General features: G+C 46.3%; 1 protein-coding gene across 1 annotated transcript; it reads left to right on the top strand.

Annotated features, from left to right (window-relative positions):
• Nucleotides 1-1732: 1732 nt before the first annotated feature.
• On the top strand, nucleotides 1733-25895 carry vapb (VAMP (vesicle-associated membrane protein)-associated protein B and C). The gene is made up of 6 exons (XM_084316414.1): nucleotides 1733-1956; nucleotides 12892-13044; nucleotides 18920-19023; nucleotides 20527-20607; nucleotides 22072-22251; nucleotides 25693-25895. Exons 1-6 carry the CDS (start codon nucleotides 1899-1901, stop codon nucleotides 25852-25854), a joined length of 738 nt encoding a protein of 245 aa, XP_084172540.1. The 5' UTR covers nucleotides 1733-1898; the 3' UTR covers nucleotides 25855-25895.
• Nucleotides 25896-27073: the final 1178 nt, after the last annotated feature.

The raw sequence follows: 27073 nt of genomic DNA, 5'->3' as shown, positions 1-27073 counted from the left end.
TTACTAATAAAAAGAGATTGACAAAAGATGTTTCCACTGTGCATGCTGTATTGTATGTGTTTCTGTGTGCAGGGGTGAAAAGTATGGCAACTAGGCACCATTACTCAAGTACTACTTTACTTTAGTACTGATTTAAGGTACTTCTACTTGAATTGAGAAATTATATTTTACTCTACTACATATTGAAGGACCTAATCATATCATTCACTCCACTTCATTGATCTGAGCTGTGCAGTTACTAGTTATACTTCGAAGGAAAAGGTTTTGTGTAAAAACTACGATACGTCGACTAAAATGATTCCATCCAAGGATTCTGAATGGAGGACGTTCCAGAGCTATATTCTATCAGGGAATTTCTACTTTGGATCCGTGGAGGCTTTTTCCTGTGTGTGAGCCGTTTACGACTCTCCTTGTCCACCAGGTGGGGGGTGTTGTGGGTGTCTTGCTCCGCATGGATACAGTGACAATGTTTGTAGTGAATGGCAACCGGGTCCCTGGCTATATATATGTGACACTTGACACATGCCTTTGAATGGAAGAGGACTTATCTGCACTTTGAGTAGTGCTGATGGGGCAGAACATTCATTTGACAACCTCATAACACTACAGGTTCACACCCATGGGTGAGGTAGGCCCTTCGTCTAGTAGTGATCAGTGTGTATGAACATTTAGCCAATACAATTAGAACCTATTCATTTTATTCTAATAAATGCATTATGGATAGAAGACCTATTGGAAAATAAATAAATTAAACGCTATGGTCGTTTAGCTGCAGTGAACTGACAATTTTACAAGGGCCAGATGTTTCCCCTTTTCCTTGAGGTATGAATTGGAATGATGAATTCTTCTTTGCAGAAGAGTGGAAGTTCACACATCCAGCCAACTTGGTGGAGTCCAAAAGTAAACTCGAGGAGGAAAACCTGCACCCTGAAATATAGCTCCCATTACTTGACTTGCAAATAAACCGGAGAACATCTCATGCAGATGGGGGGGGGGGGGGGGGGGGCTTTTTTCCATTCATTATTCAGTTCATATAAACTTGTCAATATGCACGGGTATTAACAAAAATGTCATAACATTTCATAAATAACACAGTAACCGGGCAAGAAGAGTGATGATGCTGAGCAACTGCTGGCATTTGGCTCTAATGGTGGTCCTCCTCACCTCAGCCCTAGATGCACCCTCGCATCATCACCCCTTCACACTCCTAATGGTGGTCCTCCTAACCTCAGCCCTAGATGCACCCTCGCATCATCACCCCTTCACACTCCTAATGGTGGCCTCCTAACCTCAGCCCTAGATGCACCCTCGCATCATCACCCCTTCACACTCCTAATGGTGGTCCTCCTAACCTCAGCCCTAGATGCACCCTCGCATCATCACCCCTTCACACTCCCTATAATGGTGGTCCTCCTCACCTCAGCCCTAGATGCACCCTCGCATCATCACCCCTTCACACTCCCTATAATGGTGGTCCTCCTAACCTCAGCCCTAGATGCACCCTCGCATCATCACCCCTTCACACTCCCTATAATGGTGGTCCTCCTAACCTCAGCCCTAGATGCACCCTCGCATCATCACCCCTTCACACTCCCTATAATGGTGGTCCTCCTAACCCCAACCCTAGATGCACCCTCGCATCATCACCCCTTCACACTCCCCTCTGAGTGGCTCTGCAGGGGCTGTGACGTCACCGAGCCTCTCTCTCTCACTCCCTTCCTGCTGCATCACAACAGCCGCTAGTAGCTCGAGTAGCACCAGTGACCGGGGGGGCAGGATAACCACAGCTAATTATCATACATAATATATCTAGACATTACAATAAGCATCATAACAGGGGTAACCTACAGAAACTGGTTGAATAATTGCGATCACCCCTTTCGAGCCGTTGGGAGGATATGGCCAAGTCAGAGCAGGTTCTGCTCCTGGAGCCTCCGCACGAACTGAAGTTCCGAGGTAAGAAGAGGGAGGAGGAGGAGGGCCCGCAGGTCTGACGGGAGGGGGGGCCATGTCTCCCTGCGGGGTGGGTGGGGGGAACCAGGCCGGCCATAGCCTGCAAGAGCTATTTTGACAATATTCTCTACGTTTGTGAAGAATGACGAGTCTTTTCGAAGGACGATCGCTGCTAGTGCGAGGAGCCATGGATGTGACAGTTGGCTAGCTAGCTGGATTAGCTTGCGCTAGCTAAGCTACATCCAGGGCCCTGTCTGTCAGACATGTCTGCTGCAGCAGCTGCTGTCACACAGCAGTGTGTTATTCACGTAACCCATTCAAGTATAGTTTACAGTGCAATGACCAATGCAATACATAAGTGCCAATATGATTGCCTCCCACTGACTTTCAGTGCGCATTAGCAACACCAACATCCTTGGCTATAGCTAACATTAGCTTGTTCCCTGTTTGGCAGCAGTCTCGCTCTGTTGGACAACCAGCTGTCATTTAATAACTTGACAGCAGCTCCCAAGATGGAACAACTGGACAGCCTTACTTGTTAGTATGTCGTGTACTGTAGGTCATCATCATTATTGTCATCACCACCACTATCACAAGTATTCACGTTTTACAGTAGATAATAATAGGCGTTTGTCTAAAGTAGTTGGCTGATGCTATATAGAACTGCATGTCCACCCCTTATTAGTCTGTCTCCTGTTATTGCATACATTAAGCATGTTGCTTTAGGCCCAAGTCATTCTTAGACCAACTGGTTATTATGTCTTTGTTGCAACAGAGATAGCTAGATTCGTAATTGTAACTGCAGTTATTCAATTTAATGATGTGCCTGCATTGTAGCCACATATATACAATTTTATTTAGTCTATTACTATGCAACAACACTGACACCCAATTCACAGAAAAGTATCAGGGTGCTTTATTTTTCTATGGACAATAACCGTGTGGCCAGACCTGTTGAAATAGAGAGCATTAATAGCCTGTAAGTTGTCATTGTGTCATATCACCCAGGCCAGGGCATTCAATGAATCGAGTTTGACTGGCCAGAAGGGAATCTATGATTTGCCCAATATCTGGACTTATACCTGCAATCATGTGGGAGTTAAGGGAAGGGATTTTAAGTCATTATTTTCTCTCCGTATTTTTTGACGTGTTGACCAGGTTCATTTTGACACACCCGACTCTCCACGCTCATTCATTAAAAACACCCAGAAAGAACAGCAGCATCGGATATCTGCCCTCCCAAATAGATTTTCAAACTGAGGCTGTGGCTTTCTAGGAGTTGGGACACTATCATAAGTTACTCTCAGGAAGTTGTAGATCAGGTATACACTAGTAGTCAGTGGCGTGAGTCCTTTCATTTAGAGCCCCTTAGATGTGGAGCCAGGTCTGCCAGGGTCTGAATTTCCTCTCTGTCTTGGGCCTAACAGGGACGGGAAGTGTCCGTTGCTCTGGGTGTTTGCTGAGGTGAAACCTTATCTAGAATCTGGTGTATGTGCTAATTCCAAAACAGCTCACTTCCACCTCGGCATTCACAATGTACCTTTCTGTCCCTGAAAGGCAAGCCTTTTCCCTTCTGTAATTTGCACTGTGGTGCACTGCAGTGTGTTTATTTGTAGACCAAAACCAAATCTCTCACGTTTTCATTCATGTATATACAGTATAGGTCCATAAGGAGGAGTCCATAAGCTAAACGTATCCTAGTTAAATTCCCCTCTTTATGGACCTATGGAATGCTTAACACATTGACTGCCAGACCCGAGATTTCTCGGGTTAACTCGCCATGCGTTGAGTGCCAGACCCGAGATTTCTTGGGTTTTGGTCGTCTTTTCTTTTATTCAATATTTGTATTCATTACAGTAATTTACAGGTTCACGGACCTCGGTGTTGCCATAGGAAATCATTCTGAGATCCCCAAAGTGCAATACCGGCCGCATCCTGCTAGGTGGCAGTATCGCCCACCCTTGAAACCTTATTTCTCACCGTGTGTTACATCGTATATGGTTCGGGCAGAGAATTTAGATGAAGCCAAGTAAATTGCTTCATCCGACCACTTCAAAACGCATCTAGCACACTCGATCCAAATTATGTCCGGATGGACATCAATACTGGAAATCATGATCAGACAATTGGAATATTCTTTTTGGAATAACCCCGATCAAAGGTAAGGACTATCTGACGTCAATTCCACCTTGATCCTACAATGATTTAATATCAATCCAGCTGTTCAGCGTGTGTGGTGTTCAAAACGAATGCCGTTACTGGCGATCAAAGCATAAAAAAAACTACCCCCCCCCCCCCCCTCCCTTTCATGCATTCATGATGAAACATAATACCTATTACCTTTGAATTGGATATAGTAGCGTGTACAGGCAAGCAAGGCCAACGCTTTTAGCTAAATTCACGTATTGCTCCATAGCTCCATTTTCAGGAATTAGCCAGGATCACTCTGAAACTATACAATATTCACGCGAACGTATACATGAACAAATGTATTCTTTTTCACATGTTGAACGATGGATTGTTAATGTCAAATGAGCCATAGTATTGTCTACTCTCCATAGCTATAATATAGAATATATAGCCCTGCAAACACCGCAACGCACAGTGAAAATCCCTATACTTTACAGCGCTGGCACACTAAGTACAAAAATGGGAAAACAGCGTGGCAGTCAATGTGTTAAGACTAGAAGCGTATAGCCAGTTTCTGCAGTTGCTCCAGGCCCTGAATCCAGTTTTAGCCACGTGTTCTTCTTGCTCAATGTCAAGTGGCCCTGCTGCTACTATAAAAGCCTTTTGGACGTTATCAACTCTTGCTTTCACCAAACAAACACTGACTGGACTGAGGTATGTGGTTTGTTACGCTAGCATGAGGTCACCGGCTTAAACGTCACCTGCAGGATTCCAACTTAGGAAACGATGGTGTTCTGGCGTTGGGTTCAGCGGTTTCACAACAACAGACAGTATGAAAGCCATGTCAAACGCTTTTATTGGTGTCGGCCCCCGCAGGGATCGGCAGTGGCGGCGGTTCCAAGAGGTTCCAGGCGAGTGAGCGAATATAGTTTGATTTTCAGCATCAGACTGTTACGTTTATAGTTTAGCTCGTGCCGAAGAGCGGGTGCCATTGTTTCCCCCACAGCTGTTTTTTCCCCTTCGGTGGCACAGAAGGAGGAGGGTGTGATACACACGGTTGAACAATATAAATAACTTTGTCACCTAAGTGCCACACGGAGCATGTTAAAGGGGAACATTTTTGGGAACATTTATTGTTCTGTTTAGTGGGTAATACAACATGTTAGGAAGAAAGCCCACACTGTGCTCCTGCTCTTGTGTTCATCGGAAAAACACGCCGCAAACCCTTTCGGGGACAGCATCACCGAGGTCATCTCAGTCTCCAGGCAGCTCAATGAGGAAATTAATAAGATAAGATAAGTGGCAGTGCATCTTTATTTATCCCTGTGTGGGGGAAGTTCAGGTGTCAAAGCAGCAGCGGGAGAGGAGAGGTACAGGCGGGATAATAAGAATAACATACAAGAATACAAATATAGTAAGAAATGGAATAGATTAGAGCGACTTCTGAATCAGACAAATCTGCCAAATTGGCACCGCTTGTCTGGTGTAGCCTGTGTACTCCAACCATGTGGCCCTCTGCCTGCACCGTTCACGCTTCCCAGAGTGTAAGCTCACACAAATCAATGGCTACAGGGAAACGACCGAACTCAGAAATGTAAGTCATACCTGTCCTAGCTTACAAGCGTTTCCTCTTCTGAAAATAGTACTCACGTCTGTTCCGTGCTCCGATTATTACCTCGCTGAGCGGCCTGGTGATGATGCTCTGCCCACAAGGCTTCTAAGCACGTTCTACAGTGTACACTGTACAGTGCAGGCTTTCTTTCCCAACACGTAGTACAGTAGGCCTACCTACTAAATAATGTTTTTTCAAAAATGTGTTCCCCTTTAATGTGTTCATGTATCACCTAGGGATCTCTCTTTTAGTTGGTCTACCTGACATTGTGGTGGGCCGCCACAAATAGGCCTACATCTATAAATACTGGGTGTTCTGATCACATTTCACTCATTCTCCTCGCCGTTCTCTCCCCAGCTCTAGAGAAGACAGTGATGTACTATTTCTGTGCCAAATCAAACACGAGGTCTCCGATTTCTGAATCGCCATTTTCAGATCAGGATGCCTGGCCCTTGTCAGCAACAGATTGGGTCCCTCTATTCTGAGGGGCCTTGTTATAGAAAACCTGCGAGAAGCCCTGCTTTATTTGATAGAGCGAAGTAAAGATATGGGCTTGTTGTTGGTAGTCGTGTCTTCATTTCAACCTCCTTTTCATCCTTCAAGCCTGTTTCTCTACTCCTCCAATCTGAGATCTGCTATTTGAGGCTGGCCATTGATTGATCATTGAAAACTTTATTTTACAGATTGCAGAATGGGTACAAAACAGCACGGCTCAATACAAACAACTGCTACGAGGATGCAGACCAGAAAAATACTTCCGTCTTGTTTACATCAGGGTCCTCCATTTTCAATTTATCAGGACATGTATGACATACAAGACATACAAATATACAGTACTACTGTCTACTGTGTATGAGTGTGTAAGAAAAGAAAAAAGATCATAAGAAAAAAAAAAAAAATCTTTCATTTCATCTGTGAGGTCGCCCTCATTTCCAATGGTGACGAGTAAACAAGACGGTTGAAATAAACAAGACAAACACAACTAGACAAAAACAAAGCTAAACATGGGGAATCGCCTAAAATGCAAGATAAAAACGAAGATAAAATCAGCCAAAATGGTTACAAACTGATACACGGTGGTTAGTGAGCATGGCTTTGAACTGTGCTTAGCTTGGAAGAGTACTGATGTTTAAAGTCTTTAAAGTTTTCCCTGCATTATCACGCCTGGAAAACATCACGGTGACCCGCATTCCATGGCAGTTGTTCAACCTAAGATAATCAAACGCAACCGCGAGCACATTGGAAGAGAACCACACATGAGGACCGAGGAGAGTAAATAGTAGGCTAGTCCTCGCATTGTAGAAATCTAATTAAAAGTAGTATAGGCAGAGACACTATGCGGGTCACGCTGTCTTCTCAATCTAGATGTGCAGTGTAACACAGAAGCACGCTTGCAGACAGTTATTGCTCATGTTCAGAAATGTGTTTGAGCCAGCACAATTAGTCTACACGCCAGGTCTTCCTCTGGGGGTCAGCTGAGCTGTCTGTGGGACGACTGAGGACTGTCAGGTCAGATGTGGACTATTATAGGCTACTGTGCTGGCTGGAAAAAGATTTATATAGGCTATATATAATTAAGCAAAGTAGCAAACATTCTCTTTCGCTTGTGGGAGGAGTAACATGAGACACATTTTGTGAGGTCAGCCTGTAAAAGAATTGTCTGCGCACCACTTCCTGTCAAATCTTTTGTTGGGTCAGCGGAGGTCATGGATTGCTCTTGGAATATGATAATTGAATGAATGGAAATTACACATTTCAATAGGCTATGGACCAGAAGTGTATGATACGAGAATAGTGTCCATTTATTCATAATGAGATGGTGCAAGTAGAGCCTAATATATAATTATCTACATGCATTTATTGCCATTGGATGTCTTTGGCCTTGGTTGAGGTTGTTGTGACATAGCCAGGTGCATGTTGTTCTTAACTCATTGACTGCCACGCTGGGAACGGGATATGACTATGCTGCCACGCTATAAACCAATGGAGTCGCTCACCTTGTTTGCAGGGCCTATAACTATATATTATAGCTTTTTTTTTTGATCCACTTTTTCTCCCATTTTTCTATATTTTCTCCCATCCCAATTTCGTATCATCCAATTCAACCCTCCCCTGTCACGAACGCTGTTTCTTGCCTCCCACAAGCCGGCTGCAATGTGGACTAAGTCATACATAGCACAAGTCCCCTCCGGTACTTGAGGTAACAGCAGTCGCATCTTTTCACCTGCGCAGCTCGATCTCGCAGTGTCGAGGAGTAACGCGTGGGAGGCTCACGCTGCCCCCGACACTTCCTGATTCTACTGCGCAGGCGCACCAACCGACTTGTAGGAGTCGCTTGTTCACAACGCCCGATCCCCACCCTTCAGTTTCCCTCCCCGTAATACGGCCAATGTGTATTACTGCGGACGACCAGCTAAACTGAAAACAATGTGGAGAGCTGGATTCGCACACGCGAATCCTAGCGTCTCCACACTGGTGGCGAGTGCCTTGCCCACTACACCACCTAGCCGCCCTATAACTATATATTATAGCTATGGATGCAATACTATGGCCCATTTGACATCGAGTATCTATCGTTCAGGATGTGAAAAAGGAATAATTTTTCCATCCATACATTCCCGTTTTATACCGTGGTGATGGTGAATATAAGTATGGTTTTAGAGCGGTTTAGGGTAATTCCTGGGAGGCTAGTAATAGGCCGCAACGCATTATTATACTTAATCCATTGGCATTTCATCCCTATACACGCTACAATAAAAAATTCAAATGCATATGATCGGTATATTATGTTCCATCATGAATGCATGAAAGGGGGAGGGGGGTCGTTTGTGATTAATTGATTGTCAATGACGTAGGGGTGGACGGTATGGTCTAAAATGTATATCACGGTATAATTTGAAGCATAGACGGTAACGGTATATATCACGGTATCAGTGTTTCCGTTAGAATAAATGTTTTTGCCTGATAGGCAGGCTATATAAATAATGACATCCTCAAGGCATGTAGATTTATAATATTTTAACTTAAAACTAGGCTACTTTTGCGTATAAAGTCATTATATTCCAAATAAAATAAGTCCCGAGTCCGTGCTGCTCCCATTGCAAACAGCCGGGCTGGATGCTGGATTTTGCTAGAAGCATATGTAGCTGCAGAGCCGCAGAGCCAGCGGCGCTTTCAGGTCTGGTCACAGCTTTCAGCCGTTGGGTGGGGGGGGCGCTGTTGAGCGGATCTGACCTGAAAGCGCCGCTGGCTCTGCGGCTCTGCAGCTGCATGCTATTCGCAAATCCACTGCTTCCGCCGTCCTCCCGGCTCCCGCTGCAGCCGTCGTTATCATAACACTACACGCATATCATAATGTTTACAGCAAACTGTAGTTGATCACCAGGTATGTTTTATTAACGTAGAATAATTCATATAAGAAAAACGATAGGGACATCTCTTACCTTTCTCCACTGGTTAAAAATGCCAGGAACTGAAATTGAAACTTGCTGTGCGCCGCGGTGATATGTGTTTATTATGAAATGACAATTGCGTGTTGACACGCCCACTGCGCGAAGCCTCCTAAATAACTTTTTCCAGTTTGCACATATCTATTATCTATGACTAATTCTATCTATTTTTAGGGGCAAATGCGATTGAAATAGTCGCGCTGTGGTTACATGACGTCATTGCTATTTTAGAGCTACTCTACCGGTTACACGGTATAGTCAAAATCCATACCGTAGAGCAAATTAATACCGTTTATACCGTATACCGTTTATACCGTCCACCCCTACAATGACGGCATTCGTTAGTACAACAGCATACGCTGATCAGAGCGATGGCTATGAAAACAAGGCACAATCAAGTTGAAATTGACATTAAATTGCTCTTACCTGTGGCCGGTGAGATTCCAAAAAGAATATTCCAATTATTTGATTGCCATCTGGTAGATCGTATGTCCATTTGGGCCACGACATAACCGGGAGGAATTTCATCGACACACAGCCCCATACACAGAGTCTCAAAGGGAGTGCAACATCGTCCGCATACAACCAGGCGGCGGTATTGGACTTTTGCGATCTCAGACTCATTCCCTATGGTTACACAGGCTCCCTGGATGGATAACGATTGGAAATAGCGGATAAAAGAAAACGATCAAATAACGAGTATACTCGTCGTTGGCGTCCAACGATTGACGGACAATAACGAGTATACTCGTCATTGGCGGGGAATGAGTTAAAGGACTGAGAGGACCTGTGTTCCTCCTACTCCAACACTACACCGTGCTATGAATGCGTTTGCATCTCTGCTTACCAAATGACACATAAAAAAATTAAATAAAAAAAAGGTATTCCTTGAAGTACATAGTATATTCGATGACAGCCCTACTACATGGTACCACTTAACCTTAGTTCACCTCTTAGAGTTGGCTTGGTGTAAAAGAAAAACGCCCTTGTGTTTCTGCGGTTTTTGTTACGAGTTCCAGATTTATTGATCTGTGCCTCTGATAAGTGAACACACCTGGCCCTCATAAGGTCTCAAAGATGTGGCCATTGACAGTGCTAGCTCCAATGAGTCTAGTTATGGCCTAATTGCATCAGCTGCTCTACTTATTAAAATGGAGGAGTCACAGCAGCATGTGATGTCTATTACATGTGCATAGTACTCTGTTTCAAGGTTTTTAACCATTGTAGCGAGATTTGTCAATATTTTACTGTATAGAAGAGGGAAAAGGCCTACACTGTTAAACATTTTTTTTATTAAAAAAATCACAGGAAATGCACTATTATTTGACAAGATTACTTTTGTTTTTCTACTTTAAGTGTAAATGCCATACAAATACAGTAAATGACCATTTATCAAAATATATTGTAATATGTAAATGTATTTGATTTTACTGTAATTTGACGGTAAGTATTTGGCAGACGTTGCTGTTTTTTTTACAGTCTTCTTTTTTACAGTGTAATAATAATAATAAATCAAATTTATATAGCGCCTTTCAGGAAACCCAAGGTCGCTTTACAATCAAGAGGGCTAGGGAAAGGGGGCAATAGGGGAAAAGGGAAAAAAGGGGGGGGGGGGATGAGGGCAGGTAAGGGTTAATGAACCTAAACTAATCTAAACTAACTAATGGAGAAAAGCCTTGGTGAAGAGGTGTGTTTTGAGAGCAGTTTTGAAGGTGTCCAGGGTTGAGGCGATTTCAGGGGGGAGAGAGTTCCAGAGGGTAGGGGACGCCGTCACGCCACACTGAAGGCTCTGTCACCGAAAGTCCGCAACCTGGTGCGAGGGATGGAGAGGAGACCCAGATCAGAGGATCGTAGGTTCCAGGATGGAGTGTGCTGGTGGAGGAAATCAGACGGGTATCGGGGGGCGAGGGCATGGAGGGACTTGTAGGTGAGGAGTTGGAAAGAGATGCAGAACTTGACTGGGAGCCAGTGGAGGTGGATGAGGGTGGGGGTGATGTGCTGCCAGGGCTTGGAGTGAGAACCCTGGCAGCTGAGTTCTGTACACTGGAGCCTGTCCAGGTTTGTCAAATCAGCCAAGCCTTTATGGGGCCCTAAACAGAATTTGGTTTGATGGCCCCCCACCACCTTGGTGCCACCAATACTATTGACTATTGTCAGTGCTTGATAATTTGCACACCTACAGCTCCAAAGCTACTGTGTTTTGTATTTGTATTTGTGCCTCGTTTTGCTAGTCTCCTGTTGTCTTTGTAAAGCTGTATAATTGTATTGATTTTTGTCTAATAAAAAAGAAAAGGCCAGTTTTGTGTGATTACCATTGACATAATAACATATAGCCTATTACATTATAATATATCACAAAAAATAGGGTCGCTCTGGTGCTCTTAGGGCCACTCTGGTTGCCACGGGGGCCCTAAGCAGATGCTTAGTTTTGCTTATGCGTATGGCCGGCTCTGCAATCAAATGATGATAACTTTAAAGCCAGCTAACTAGGGCTGATATGAGGCCTCACAGCATGATACGAAACACAGTGATACTTTTGTTGTTTGTTATTCTGTGATTATTTATTATGAGTCTCAGCGGTGTAGCATATTTAGCCTTTATGTTGTAAACAGGGGTCTTGTTTTGATTCAACCATCTGAAACAGAGACATTTGGCCTCATATTACAATCTTCAGCACAATAAATATCAAAATGTTCTAAATAAATAACAATGTTGAAATTGAGAAGTTTGAACTTAAACGTTTTTTAAATTAAGTACTGGAAAAACGTACCGTTGGGTACCGATACCGAATTTCAGGAACGGATAGTTGGGACCGGTATCAGCTCAAATGTGAACGATACCCAACCCTACATAAGATGGCCGCCATGTGAATATGGTAGCCGGTAACTGTAAATGCCTGAAAAATCCGACCCCCCTGCCCTTAACCTCGGTAAGTCAGTGTGTGACTGTGGACACGTTGTTCCTCAAAGTTGTAGTCCTACTGGCCTATTTCCTCTCAATTTATGTAACCAGCGCGCCACGCCTAGGGGGGGTGATTTTTCAACTGTTGTTGGAGTGCTTCTTCAGCCTGGAATTATGTTGCTGCTTACGTGACGGATCCGTGTTTTTGATGTCCTCTCTTGATATGCTGACTCAGAAACACTCATTTACTTTGATTAGCGGCACATCCGTCGCTTAATCTCATCCCCACAAGTTTCCTCCCTCTCCCTCTCCCTCTCTCTCTCTCTCTCTCTCTCTCTCTGACTGCTCAGACGCTGGGAGCTGCAGGCGTAGGCTGGTCTGTCAGCACCAGTAGTCATTGCATCCTCCTTTTTCTGCCTTTTTTTTTTCTTCTTTTTTTTTTCTTCCATCTAGCATCTGACTTTCACTCATGTGACTGTGTGTAGTGCAGATTGCTGCTTACAAGTATAGAATGTGATTGTGCAATAGAATGTGCTCTGGGGCATTAGGGGGGTATTTAGGTCCTCAGGGCTGCCCTGCTTATATTTACCTTCAGGATTACAATGGAATCACTTCACTTTTGAATGAAACGACTAGCGTGCCACCCCTAGTTACGTTGGTGCCTTTTTGATGTGTGTGAATGGGCTGACTGTTATCAGTTTGGCGCATGTGGACAAGGCCTGTATCTGATGTAGCCTGTGGTTCAGTAGGTTACAGTAGGTTTTAGGTTACATATATATGATATCGATCGTTGGTAAAGAAGTTGAACCATAGCCTAACTGACCGCTCGCTTTGCCCTCTCCGCAGGTCCGTTCACAGACGTCGTCACCACGACTCTCAAGCTCTCCAACCCTACAGACAGGAATGTGTGCTTCAAGGTGAAGACGACAGCGCCGCGCCGGTACTGTGTCCGGCCAAACAGCGGCATCATCGACGCAGGCACCTCAATCAATGTCTCGGGTAATGAATGAATGAATGAATGAGAGGAGAGGTAGTAAGCTACTCATTCTGACCTCTTTTTATATCTTGATTGGCTGTAGAGGCTATGCATGGCGTGTATCACAGGCTCGCGGTTTATTTTCAGCGCTGACCGTGCGGATCTCTCAGAGTGGACGCGTCACGGCGCGGAGCTCCGCAGCCGGCTCTGCGATCCTCAACAACAGTTTCGACTAGGGATGTCTGATATTATCGGCCTACCGATATTATCGACCGATATTGGCATTAAAATGTGATATCGGAAAATATCGGTATCTGTTTAAAAAAAATATATATATATTTATATATATTTTTTTTCTTACATTTCTATAACCTTTATTTACCCAGGCAAGCAAGTAAGAACAAATTCTGATTTGATTTATTGTCAAAAGTATGCATAATGTTGTGTTAATTGATTCTACAACAAGAAATATGTAATGGGAAACCCTGCATGTATCGGTTGATATCGGTATCGGAAATTAAGAGTTGGACAATATCGGTATATCGGTATCGGTAAAAAAGCCAATATCGAGCATCCCTAGTTTCGACGCCTGCTCTTGTTTTCTCTGTTAATCTGTGATTGGAGCAGTGGAACAGATTCTCTTTTTTACCAGGCGCAGAGAAATGCACTTCTGGTGTGAACAGCCCGGTCTCCTGTTCGCGTGAGAATTGACACTTCATGGTGCTTTCAATTCCGGTGTAAACATGGCCTCAGGCATATAGGTGGTGACAGCATGTTGAAAGATGTAGCCTGATTTACAATCTTTCCCCCCTTTCTCATCCGCCGTGCAACTTATCCTCCGTCCAGCGCTCACCTGGGACCTCCATACATTTTATTTCAACACACACGTCTGCATGCACTTTCTTTTTTAGCTTTCCTCTTCCCCCTTCTCAGCACCTCCTTCTCAGACTTCTCCTCGTCACACTTTCTCCCTGGCAGGCCTTCTCCTCCTCCTCCTCCTCCTTCTCCACCTCCTCTCGCCAGCCGTGATCTTTTGAGGGAGGCGAGTACAGGCTAGGGTTTCCCAGCTACACCACCTCTGCCATTTACCGCCACAGACTCCTTTTACAACCCAGCAGATCTGGTGTCAGCTTGCCGTGGCACTTGGGACAGCAGTCAGTAGTGGGCGACAAACTGGCCCTGATCCGGTCTGTGAACCGATGTCATTTGTAAGCCTCATTAGGTCGACAAAGGTTACGGGTTTGCGTCCCATAAGGATAGTATACATATTGGAATTGTAGTCACTACAGACGGGGACGGGTTCTAACCTCTTTCTGTCCAATCTGTCCACAGCCGGAGCTTCGGCCCTCTAATTGTAATCAGAGATGCAACGAGATCACTGTAATAGGTTGACAAGAGGTCACAGGTTCAAGTCCCTCAAGGGTTGTAATATTATTGAATTGCACGTTGTTTCTCTGCCTAAAAACCTAGGCTTACAGTAGGTCATATAGCGTACAGCAGCCGTAACCTCAGCTAGTCAAGTCTGTCTTTAGTCAAGTCTCTGGTGTTCAGTCGTAAACAGAGCAGCACAAAAGCAACGTGGAAACTTCAGGCTACTTCTGTCGGAACGAAAAGGAACAGTTTGCCACAGGATACCTACAAACCCCTGATGTGTCATTCGCTGGCTTAGTTGAAGATACACACATTGCTTTTGAAGCTTAACACGGACGAAACCCTATATGTTAAACGTAGCCCCGCACCGCAGAAGTGGTGCCGGGCTTGACTGGTGTGACGCTGCGTCCAATGGAAAACCGTGCGGCGCGAATGTCTCACAATCCTTGTGTCAACAAATATTGATCAGCGTTTGGGAAAGAGTCCAACGTTCTTTTATTGTCTTAAGAAGGTCTGTTCATCTCCCGGGACGTTTCAAACGTTATAAATAATCCAGAAGCCAAATAACGTTCTTTTGTTGCAATTAAGTTCATTGAGTTGCCAGAGCGACACCGGCAGTTCCATACAGTATAGTTTCTCTATGCCCACATTTTGACAGCGGAGGAATCTCGTCGTTATTAGCGGCTCTGAGGAAGCACCCATTTGGGCTCGTGTGATGATAATGACCAGACATCTGGTCTGTGTTCACAGAACATCTCAGGATAGTTCTGCTCCTCTGTGGTCAGTTTTCACGAGGGACGAAGCGCCATTAAAACAACTCTGTTCTGGTTTAAACAGCGATGCTTCTGTCACTCTGACCTACAGCGGACATAATATGGTCAGTTCCCCTCAACGAACAGTGATGAAGAAGTTCGATAACAGAAAGGGTACATTGGAGGGTCTGAGATCGGCTCATAAGAGAAGTAGCCTGAATCCATAGAAGGTTTATAATGACTCATAGGTCCTAGTGGTTTTCCCTCGTACAGCCTCAGTATCTTGTATCATTTGATAACCTATCTTCATCATCATCAATCTTCATCATTCTGAATTGCACCACAGAGAACCTTCATGAATTATAATTTTTGACGGTCCAGAGCCATCGGTGAGCCACTGAAAAGCAGGTAGACGTTTAATTAATACTGTTGTTAGCAGCCAACCATGTGAGATAAGAGATAAGATACAGTACAAAGCTTTTTATTGTCATTGTACTGCTGCGCAAGACAACAACACAACGAGATTCACGACGGCACTCCCCTGAGGTTAAACACAATGTAAAAGCAAGTCAAAACGAGAGCAGTACTCTTGAGTACTCAGTCCAGTGTGCAAAAAAACAATTAGCAGCGTAGGAGCCAATCAATCAGCGTCAGGGAAAGGAAACATGTTTTTACCGTCCTCCCTCGTCCCTCTAATCGCTCCATTCACCGGCGGGAAGAAAGCGCAGACCACCGTCCTGCTTGACCACGTTGACTACAGTTAGCCCTTCATGGGTTTCATGAATGATCGCCCACCAGTGTGAAGTTAGAACGCTAAATCAGGCCATTAGCAGAAGCAGCGTTTTGTCAAGACCCGTTAAAACCCCCGCAGATCAAAGCAGATTTAGCTCATATTTTCCCCCCCTCCTCTTTGGCTGTGTTTTTTTTTCTTTTTCTTTTCCATTTCACCAAGTTTGAATCCTTTCATCTTACCCAGTGTTCCTCAAAGAACTTCCATGCTTTCCTGCCTCCATTCTCCGGCACTGTCCCCTCGGACCCTGAAGGTGGATGGCCGCGCAAATTGGTTCTGACTGAAACAGGACGTTCTCAATCTGTTCCCGCCGTCTGGTTCTGGTTTGCAGATATTGAAGCGGCCTGATTGCTGTAATGGCTTCACTGCAACCCCTGAGGTTTTCCACTCCAGGGAGAATTGGCATGTGCCACATATATACGAAACCCCGTCGTGGCCACATCTGAAGAACACCCAACACCGGCTTTGAAATTAAGAGGTCATTTGTTTCTAATGAAAGCCAAAGAATCACGCATGTACTGCACGCGCGCACACGGTTTGGCATTGATGTTTAAAGACTTTCCCTTTGAATCACAACCTTGCTTCCTTTAAAAAAAGAAAGAAACGGTAATGAACCAGAGAAAAAAAGATCACCCATCGATAGCCATTTTCATCTCCTCAGGACCCCCCCCCCCCCCCCCCCAACCCTTTGCTTAACATAAGAAAGCGATCATTGTAAATCATCGTTAGAGCTTTAAAATACCTTTTTTGGTCACTGGATTGACATCAAATAACTCAGCGTTGACTGAGTGTGAGTGAGTGGACTGATGTGGTGATGGGTTAAATCACTATTCCCGCCACCTGCTTGCTGTTAAAGGGGCGATGTGTAACATGGAGATGAAAAACAACAGGGCCGGGGAGGCCAGTTAGAACCACGACCCCCACAGGGCTGTTTTGCAGATCCATCATTGTTTTGCCGTCATGGTAACATGAACAGTGGATATAAATCATCTGCCGGCCGTGGTATTTCTGAGCAGCGAGGGGCTGGAAGCACGGCGCAGACACAGAGCTGAGGAGGCTCCTCGTTCTTTAAACCGCATGGTTTTTAAACCGTGTGACGAATGTGCAGGCGTTTTGATACGTTCACTAATTCCTCTTTAATCCAAAGAGTTGAACTGGAACAACGGGGAGTACATAAAAAACGCGGCTGGTGATGAAGGGGACTTTTTAAAGGCCCTCCGGGAACAGGGTGGAAAGGAATCCCATCCTGAGCATGAGCAAAATGGCCGCTGTGTGAATAATGGTCAATTAGGCCCTTTAAAAGCGCTCTTCTTTTTTCCTTTTTTCCGCTCATCATTTGCGCTTATGTCCCGGGAACAGGGTGGAAAGGAATCTCATCCTGAGCATGATGTAAGAGCAAAATGGCCGACGTCTGAGTATGGCTCAATTGCTAACATTTCATGACTGTTCACATTTGGGGAAAAGCACCAGCGGGTCATTTTCTTACCTCGCTTCATCCACAAATCAAGTTGTGTCGCCGCCTGCCACCTACAGTTATCTGAACGTTGCAAACGAGGTATCTCCTCTTGACACGTCCTCCCGAGGGTCTTCCTGCCGACAGTCCTCTACAGAGAGAAGTGAGAAATAGAGCTGAGGAAGAGGGAACAGTCGAAAGGGTTGATCGAGACGTCCTCCGCGTGGCGAATAAATACTTTAATTTAGGGATGCGCCGATACTGATTCAGAGTGCCAGACTTTTCAGTGTCGACCGATACCAAGAGTGCAGATCATCCGTTTGGGGTCATTGGACAAACATGATTGAGATATATAATACATCTTTCTCCAGATGCTGTAAGTGAAATCTTTTTGTTAGAATAAGTGTTAAATAGCTCTACATTATGACAGCCATCACTGATGTTGAGTGTTTGGTCAGTAACATGAGTCCCAGTCCCTTCACTCTGCAGTAAACAGAACATAAATATTCTGGTATCCCGTTCCCACTTTATCCAATCAGGAGAGAGAACCCTAGATATTCTTTTACTTATTTCAAGAAATCTTACCAAGCCAAAATTGCTTACTCCACTGGCATATTTGCTTAAAACTAGGTTTTATTTCTTATTTTTGTCATACAATTTGTGCAGTGAGTTCTCTCTCCTGATTGGATAAAGTGGGATTGGGATACCAGGAAATGTATTTTGTGTTTACTGCAGAGCGGAGGGACTGGAGGACCCATGTTACTGACCAGACACTCCATCAATCTAGAAGTCATGGCTGTCGGAATGTAGAGCTATTTAACATTATTTGAACATGTAGAACAAAAATATCACTTTATCACTAACATGGTTTGTGTTGAAGTATGTTAGAATTTTAGTATTTGGGGAAATCGGGTGATCGTGATCGGCTGCCCCCTTCCCTCCCTCGAGTCCCTACATTCCTCCAGGGCCTTGAGGAGGGCGAGGAAAATCATGGCAGACCCCGCCCACCCGGGTCACAACCTCTTCACCATGCTCCCCCACGGCAGACGGCTACGGCTGCCCAAGACACTAAAGTCCCGCCATAGACTCAGCTTCTTCCCCTCAGCAGCTCGCCTGGTAAACGAGTCAGGTGTCCCCCTGCTCCCCCCTCTATGGCGAGCTGCTAGGGCTGGACCTCTGGACTTGAACTATGCTGCACTGTTTCCATGTCCCCTACCACTGCACTTTTTACAGTCTTATTGTTGTCTCACTGTTCTGTCCTGTCTTGCACTTTACTTATAATTATTTATTATTTATTTACTGTTGTATTGTTCTAAATTGTGAAACGCATGCACTGTAATCGTCAAATCACGTTCCATTTGTACTGCAATATGGTGAATAAAGTAATCTGAATCTGATCTGAATCTGAATCATACAAGATACCAATGTTAGCCCGGTGTCGGACCGATATCTTGATGACCGACGCCGGTATCTGCATCCCTGCTGTGACTCCTGTGTCGATGACGTCTGCGTCTCTCCTTTCAACGTTACAGTCATGCTGCAGCCTTTCGACTACGACCCCAACGAGAAGAGCAAACACAAGTTCATGGTCCAGTCCGTGCTGGCTCCACCTGACATGACCGACATGGAGGGAGTGGTGAGTGCACACACACACACACACACACACACACACACCACACACCACACACCACACACCACACACCACACACACACACACACACACACACACACACACACACACACACACACCCCTCTTAATTCATTTCAGACTTTACATCTGCAGTAAAAACCATCCACCAATAAATATATAAAACTCCATGCAATACTATATTTTACACAGGCTATGGGTCACAGACATACCGGACCAACCTAGTTGTACCCTATCTCACCCACTCAGGTCAACCCCTGTACTCGCACTAAGTTAGAAATCACACCCCTGGCTGTGAGGAATTGACAGCTGACCTGTGAGTTATGGCCTGGGTGACAACCTAGCAACAGTACAAAGCAATAAAATTCAAAATAAAAATGTAAAGCACAATGGCTGCAGTTTAGTCACAGCTGTGTGTGTGGTCTCCTCCTCACTCTCACTCTCGCTATCATTACTTTACGCACTCGTAAATTATGGCCAACGTGATCCCTGCAGTGACGAGAGTCTTGAGGTTTTGGTAATTGAGACACGCAAACACACTTGCTCGTTCACACAAGCACACACACACACACACAAACCATATTCCCAGGTCTCGTGCACATGCACACGCACACACACAAACACACAGAGGAATGGCTAGAAAGGAGACACTGCGCAGAGGCAGATTCTGAAACCCAGTGGGATGTTGTGCAAGGCAAGCCTGTGATTGTGACAGGTTAGGGAAACATTTGAAGGAGGAAGACAATGGAGAGAACGTATCGTCTTAGCGCTAAATCTCTGCTGGAGTTTCCCCTCTGGCACAGTCCAAGAGACGAGGTCATGCAGGACAGCTGATATTTTAACTCAAGGTGCACGAGAATCAACTCGGAATGCTTGAGCTATCTCAGAAGTGCTTGCCGCCTCTTGTGAGATGCTGCATTTCTTATTTAGTTTAAGCTATTTATTTAGTTTTCTGAGAGTAGTAGACAGTCTGTGGTGAACTTATAGAACCTTTAGCTTTCTGAGAGTAGTAGACAGTCTGTGGTGAACTTATAGAACCTTTAGTTTTCTGAGAGTAGTAGACAGTCTGTGGTGAACTTATAGAACCTTTAGCTTTCTGAGAGTAGTAGACAATCTGTGATGGTTTTGTAGAACCTTTGGCATTCTGAGAGTAGTAGGCAGTACTAGTAGTCTGTGGTGGTCTGCAGTGCTTCCCACTGGGCCGGTCCTGTCTGACGGATGTTCCTGCTCAGTGGTCTGAGGAGGATGAGCTCTGTGTGCCTTGCTGTAGTGGCCACTAATCCTGCCTGCCTATATAAGTCCCCCCTCTTTGTTTCTCTCACTCTCTGATTAAACTCACCATCTTAATCGCTCTGTCTTTCCATTTTGCGGTGGTATTTCAGGACCGTTGCTGTGTCCTGTGTGGCCTCGCCTTAATAGGATAATAATGTGTTGGTGCCACAATGAACATTTCATTTGGTTTCCTCCTCTCTGTCTCTCGTGTGGCTCCAGTGGAAGGAGGCCAAACCAGACGAGCTGATGGACTCCAAGCTGAGGTGTGTCTTTGAGCTGCCAGTGGAGAACGAAAAAACGGTGGGTGCACATGCTCTCTCTCTCTTTTTCTCTTCATTTCCTATTCCAAAGTACACCCCACATCTCTGCTGCACTCATTTCTCTCTCTCTCTCTCTCTCTCTCTCTCTCTCTCTCTCTCTCTCTCTCTCTCTCTCTCTCTCTCGCCTGTCTCTCCCAATCTCCCCCTCCATCCATCCCTTTCTCTGCCCCAGCACACCAGCCTCAGACTCAGCCAGTAACAGCTCTCCTGTGACCCCCCCACTCCCCTCTCTCACTCTCTCGCTCTCTCTTTCTCATTCTCTCTCTCGTTTCACACACGGTTTATTATTATTCTGATTCCTCTTAAATCACATACAGCTGTTAGGACATCATCATCATCCCCCCCCCCCCCCCCAATGGGTGGGGCTACATGAACACTAGGAGGAGAGGGAGAATAGTCTGTTGGTGTTTTCGATTCATGATGAGATGAGTGCATGGAGTCAGTTATAAACACATGCACCCAGGAGTCGGTTATAAACACATGCACCCAGGAGTCAGTTATTAACACATGCAGCCAGGAGTCAGTTATTAACACATGCAGCCAGGAGTCGGTTATTAACACATGCACCCAGGAGTCAGTTATTAACACATGCACCCAGGAGTCAGTTATTAACACATGCAGCCAGGAGTCAGTTATTAACACATGCAGCCAGGAGTCAGTTATTAACACATGCACCCAGGAGTCAGTTATTAACACATGCACCCAGGAGTCAGTTATTAACACATGCAGCCAGGAGTCAGTTATTAACACATGCAGCCAGGAGTCAGTTATTAACACATGCACCCAGGAGTCAGTTATTAACACATGCACCCAGGAGTCAGTTATTAACACATGCACCCAGGAGTCAGTTATTAACACATGCAGCCAGGAGTCAGTTATAAACACATGCACCCAGGAGTCAGTTATTAACACATGCACCCAGGAGTCAGTTATTAACACATGCAGCCAGGAGTCAGTTATTAACACATGCAGCCAGGAGTTATACACACACACACACACACACACACACACACACACACACACACACACACACACACACACACACATGGGAACCAAGGGGGTGGGGTGTGTGTGTGTCTTTGTGTTTGTGTGTGTGTTATTGGTGTAGTGATTAGTTCACATTACTTTTATAAATCAATGAAAGAGACACGTGTTAATTTCCATTCATGTCATTCATAAATGTTTAGAGATTGGATTCTGACATTGGTAGTGATGCAGTTATTAATATTTTCTTAAACTCCTGTTGTTTGTGTGTGTATGTGTATACACAGTGTGTGCGTAGTTCCATACATATTATGTACAAGCTCACGCACACCAGCTGTCTGTACTGTATGTATGTGTCGCCTATGTATGCATAGGAAACCGTAGCCCATCTCCTCATGCCATGACGTCAGTCGGAAATCAGTCAGAAAACACTCCACTCTTCTGCTAACCCTCCCTGCAGCACGACACGGAGTCCAACAAGATGATGTCGTCCAGCCTGCTGAAGTCGGAGTCCTCCACGCTGTCCATGAAGTCCATGAGCTCCACCCTGGACGACGGGGAGGTGAAGAAGATCATGGAGGAGTGCAAGAGGCTGCAGATGGAGGCGCAGAGGCTACGGGAAGAGAATAAACAGATCAGGGTGGGAGGAGGCACTTGTACCCTTTCATTTCCATGGCATTACTGCCTTTTTTACGAGAGCGTTTGTACCGGGGAGTGCAGAAAGGATGGATGGCTGCTGTGAGCCAGACCTGAACCTATGATGTTATGAGTGCATGAAACACTAGGGCCTTGTTTTTTTTTTGAAAGCGTCGCTTTTTCTATGCATTTTGGCCTTTCGTCCGCAACGCAAACTACATTTTAGGTCACTGAGAACCTTCTTGAAAACTCCTTCCAGGGTGGAGATATTTTTTTCTAAACTCTTAAGAGAAATACTGTATTGGTGTGGACGGGGGAAACCGGAGCTCATGGAAAATGCTGACATCATGACTAATGGCCCCGTCTTAACACGCACGTTTTAGGTCATTCCATCAGGTCATTTCATGTGAGTTTTTGTTTTGTTGTTTTCTAAAACACTGTTTGGATGGGATTTATTCTTTTCTTTTTTTTATGAAGGAGGAAATCCCTGTTTAAAAAAAATACTCTTGTACGTGTCGACAAGGCCTTAGTCCCCTGAGCCACCTGGGGGCCCCTGGGTGAAGGTAGCTTGTTCTGGAGAATACAGAAAACATGGAAGGGAGAGGAGGGTGGACACGCACACGCACAATAAAGGTTGCGAGCGAGACTTGAACCTGTGATGTTTTGAGTACATGAAGTCCTCTGGGCAAGTCGATCCTGGCTGACGCTGATCAGGGGGTCAAACAGTATCTGCGAATAATTATTAGTGTTAACTTTACGTTTATTTGGATCTCCATTAGCCACTTGCTGTGGCTATTCTTCCTGGGGTCCATAACACGTAAAATACAGTTACAGACTTTATACACTCACAACATTCAGCATACAGACAATTAAAACAACAATAAATACTCAATCAAATTCATAATACAATACAGTGTTAACGCACTCGGAGCGCCATGCGGGTGGAGTTTACCACATCAGGAGAATTGTGAGTTGTGAGTCACGGAAGAGCATTTTTTTTTTTACTTTTTCTCCTGTTTTTCTCAGATTTTCTCCTATCCCAATTTCGTCGTTATGCCAATTCCCCCCTCCCCTTCCTGGTTGTTGCTCGCATGTGCCCCCACTGGTCGGTCTAGGGAGTCCTGAAGTCTATCCGATGCTTCCGCCGTCACATAGGAGACAGCCAGCAACCTCTTTTCACCTGCCAGCGTGGACTCTCATTGGTGAAGTGTAACGCGTGGGAGGTCACACTACCTTCAACAGATCCCTTCTTTGCTGTGCAGGCGCCCTGACCGACCTGTAGGAGTCGCTGTTTACAACGACCAGAATACCACCCCACCGGCTTCCCTCCCGCTGACTCTGCCAATTGAGCCAGTATGACGGAGGCAACGCTGACAGCCGGATTCGATACCGGTGTCTCTTGCGTTGGTGATGAGCGCTTAGACCGCTGCGCCACCCAGCCGCCACGGAAGAGCATTCTTAATTTGACTTTCAAATAGGTTTCACGTGGCAAACCCCCCCTCCCCTGGTACCTGACCCTCCGAGGTAAAGAACCCCCCCCTCCCCTGGTACCTGACCCTCCGAGGTAAACAACCCCCCCCTCCCCTGGTACCTGACCCTCCGAGGTAAAGAACCCCCCCCTCCCCTGGTACCTGACCCTCCGAGGTAAAGAACCCCCCCCTCCCCTGGTACCTGACCCTCCGAGGTAAACAACCCCCCCCTCCCCTGGTACCTGACCCTCCGAGGTAAAGAACCCCCCCCTCCCCTGGTACCTGACCCTCCGAGGTAAAGAACCCCCCCCTCCCCTGGTACCTGACCCTCCGAGGTAAACAACCCCCCCCTCCCCTGGTACCTGACCCTCCGAGGTAAACAACCCCCCCCCTCCCCTGGTACCTGACCCTCCGAGGTAAACAACCCCCCCCTCCCCTGGTACCTGACCCTCCGAGGTAAACAACCCCCCCCTCCCCTGGTACCTGACCCTCCGAGGTAAACAACCCCCCCCCTCCCCTGGTACCTGACCCTCCGAGGTAAACAACCCCCCCCTCTCCTGGTACCTGACCCTCCGAGGTAAACAACCCCCCCCTCCCCTGGTACCTGACCCTCCGAGGTAAACAAACCCCCCTTCCCCTGGTACCTGACCCTCCGAGGTAAACAACCCCCCCCTCCCCTGGTACCTGACCCTCCGAGGTAAACAACCCCCCCCTCCCCTGGTACCTGACCCTCCGAGTTAAACAAACCCCCCCTCCCCTGGTACCTGACCCTCCGAGTTAAACAACCCCCCCCCCCCCCCCCCCCCCCCCCTGGTACCTGACCCTCTGAGTGAGTTAAACAAACCCCCCCCCTCCCCTGGTACCTGACCCTCCGAGTTAAACAAACCCCCCCCCCTGGTACCTGACCCTCCGAGAGAGTTAAACAAACCCCCCCCTCCCCTCCCCTGGTACCTGACCCTCCGAGAGAGTTAAACAAACCCCCCCCTCCCCCCCCCCTGGTACCTGACCCTCCGAGAGAGTTAAACAAACCTCCCCTCCCCTGGTACCTGACCCTCTGAGAGAGTTAAACAAACCCCCCCCTCCCTGGTACCTGACCCTCTGAGCGAGTTAAACTAACAAACGCTGAGCATCATCTGTCAGTACGACTGGCACAGTATTATAGGCCTGGGCTGAATTGAGAGAGTCCGTACACGACTCCCCTGTTAGCCTACAGTCTGACTCTCGTACAGTGTCGGTACAGATTAGGACGTGTGAGGCTGAATGACTGAACCAGGGCGAGCGGAGGGGCTTCCTTACAAGGGCAGATTGAGTGTTGAGCCAGGCGAGCCGCGAAGACGAGCTGATTCGACAGGAAAAGCCGGGGCGTGAAGTCGGAACCCCCAAGCTCTGTGGTGGTGACTGCCCAGTGCCCACCCCTCTTCACTTTGGATCCAGGCGGCTGAGGGACGAGGCTCTGGGCTCTAACTGTATAACTGTAGCCACTCTCTGGAACCCATAATCGAAGGCAGAGAGCTCTTTGTATTAAAGCTCATAAGGGATTTTTGTGCATCAGTGGGTTTGTCATCAATCACAACATGTGCTTTTTAAGAGTCGGTTGGCGATGAGTCACGCACACGCACGCACACACACACGCATGCCAGAGAGCCAAGCGAGAACCCCCCCCCCCCCCCAAACACACACACACACATTACACCACCACCCCCGATTATGTGTTGCCAGAGGCGGAATGACTGTTGGCCACTCCTGCCGCTGAGATTAAACTAACAGAGAGCCCCCCCCACCCGCTGCTGGGAAATGAAGTGTATTAAAGCCTGGCGCCTTTTGTAGTCCTCGGGGTATCGGCTCAAATGGAGATTTAAGCGTATCCCCTTACTTTGAGCGAACGAGCGCGTCCGGTTGACACACTGACCCTTCTACCTGTTCTCTCTCTCTCCCTCCTTCCTCCTCTCATTTCTCCCTCCCTCCCTTGTTCTCAGGAGGACGACGGCCTTCGGATGAGGAAGAGCAACGTGATGTCATCCCAGCACGCCTCCTCCTCGGTGGGCATGGTGAAGGAGGAGGGGCTGAGCGCCCGCACAGTGGCGCTCATTGTGCTGTTCTTCGTGGTGGGCATCATCGTGGGCAAGTTGGTCTTGTAGAGCACAAGCGGCACGGCTCGCTCAGCCGCAGCATGCTTTTTTTGGGGCGGCGGGAGGGGGACGGGGGGAACGAAACGAAAACACGGGATCTGGGATTTTTGATCGGAAAGCGTCATATCAACCAACGGGGGCGGGAGGGACGGGGGGTACTAGTTTTGATTCAGTCCCGTTTATGTACAAATTTCCAAGGCGATGAAGAAGAAGAAGAAGAAGAAGAAGAAGAAAAAATTAAAGAAAAAAAAACAGAAAAACAAGTCATGTTATGAACAAACAAATCTACTGTTACAGGTATTCTTGCCTTTATGTAATCATTACATAATCATTCTGGCCCCTTTCCCAAAGTACCACGCATACACAAGACCAGTTCCTGGGGGTAGGGGGGGGGGGGGGGGGGGGGGGGGCACACACACCTGATTTAATGCTAGTGATTCAGCTCAATGGATTCTCTAACACGGGCGAGGTGGTGATGGTTCGGTGCGGTTGCGGTTGAGTCCGTTTGCGTTGTGTGGATGTAATTTAAGAGTAAAGTGACAGAGACCAGAAGTCCACAGTATGTATACGTAACCCCCCCCCCCCCCACACACACACACTTACAGTACTGTACAGTATCTCCAGCTTTACCGTGTTCCTTCCAGCTTTAAGGAAGGCCTTCACAGAGAGATGTTCCGGAGAGCTGGTTAGGCATCAACACAGGGCTAAATTGTCAATCAAACGGACTCCTCCAATCAGAGGCTTTGTATAGACCGGCTCGTCTTTGACTGGAGAACAACCTTGATCGACCATGACGCACAGATGAAATTATGTTTTTCTTTTTTCTTTCGAGTGACCTCCTCTATCCCCATCCTTCCATCACCAGTTCCCCTGTTGGCAGTAGAGAGATGCTTTGATTGCATGCGTCAACGGAGAGTGTTAGATTTTCTTTGGGCGGGGGGAGACTTTTTGAATTTAATTTAATTGCTTTTATCATTGTGATAATAATACGTCTGTTTTTTTTTTGCTGTAGGTTTGCACAACTCGATCTTCAGATATTTTTATTTTATTTTTTTGTTTTGTTTTGTAGAATTTCTATGATTCAAATAAATATATATTTGTCGTTAGGATTAAGGCATTTAAGAATATCGCAGCTAACTCCAATGAGCTCCGGGGGGGGGATGGTAGGATCGGATCATTTGATCTAAACGGTTTCTGGATGTAAGTCTTTTGCCTTGTGACCTGTTTG

This window comes from Notolepis coatsorum (assembly GCF_963971535.1).
Source record: "Notolepis coatsorum genome assembly, chromosome: 6".
Taxonomy (NCBI): Eukaryota; Metazoa; Chordata; class Actinopteri; order Aulopiformes; family Paralepididae; genus Notolepis; species Notolepis coatsorum.
Note: the sequence above shows the minus strand (reverse complement) of the source record. Positions and strands in the feature narration are given on the sequence as shown.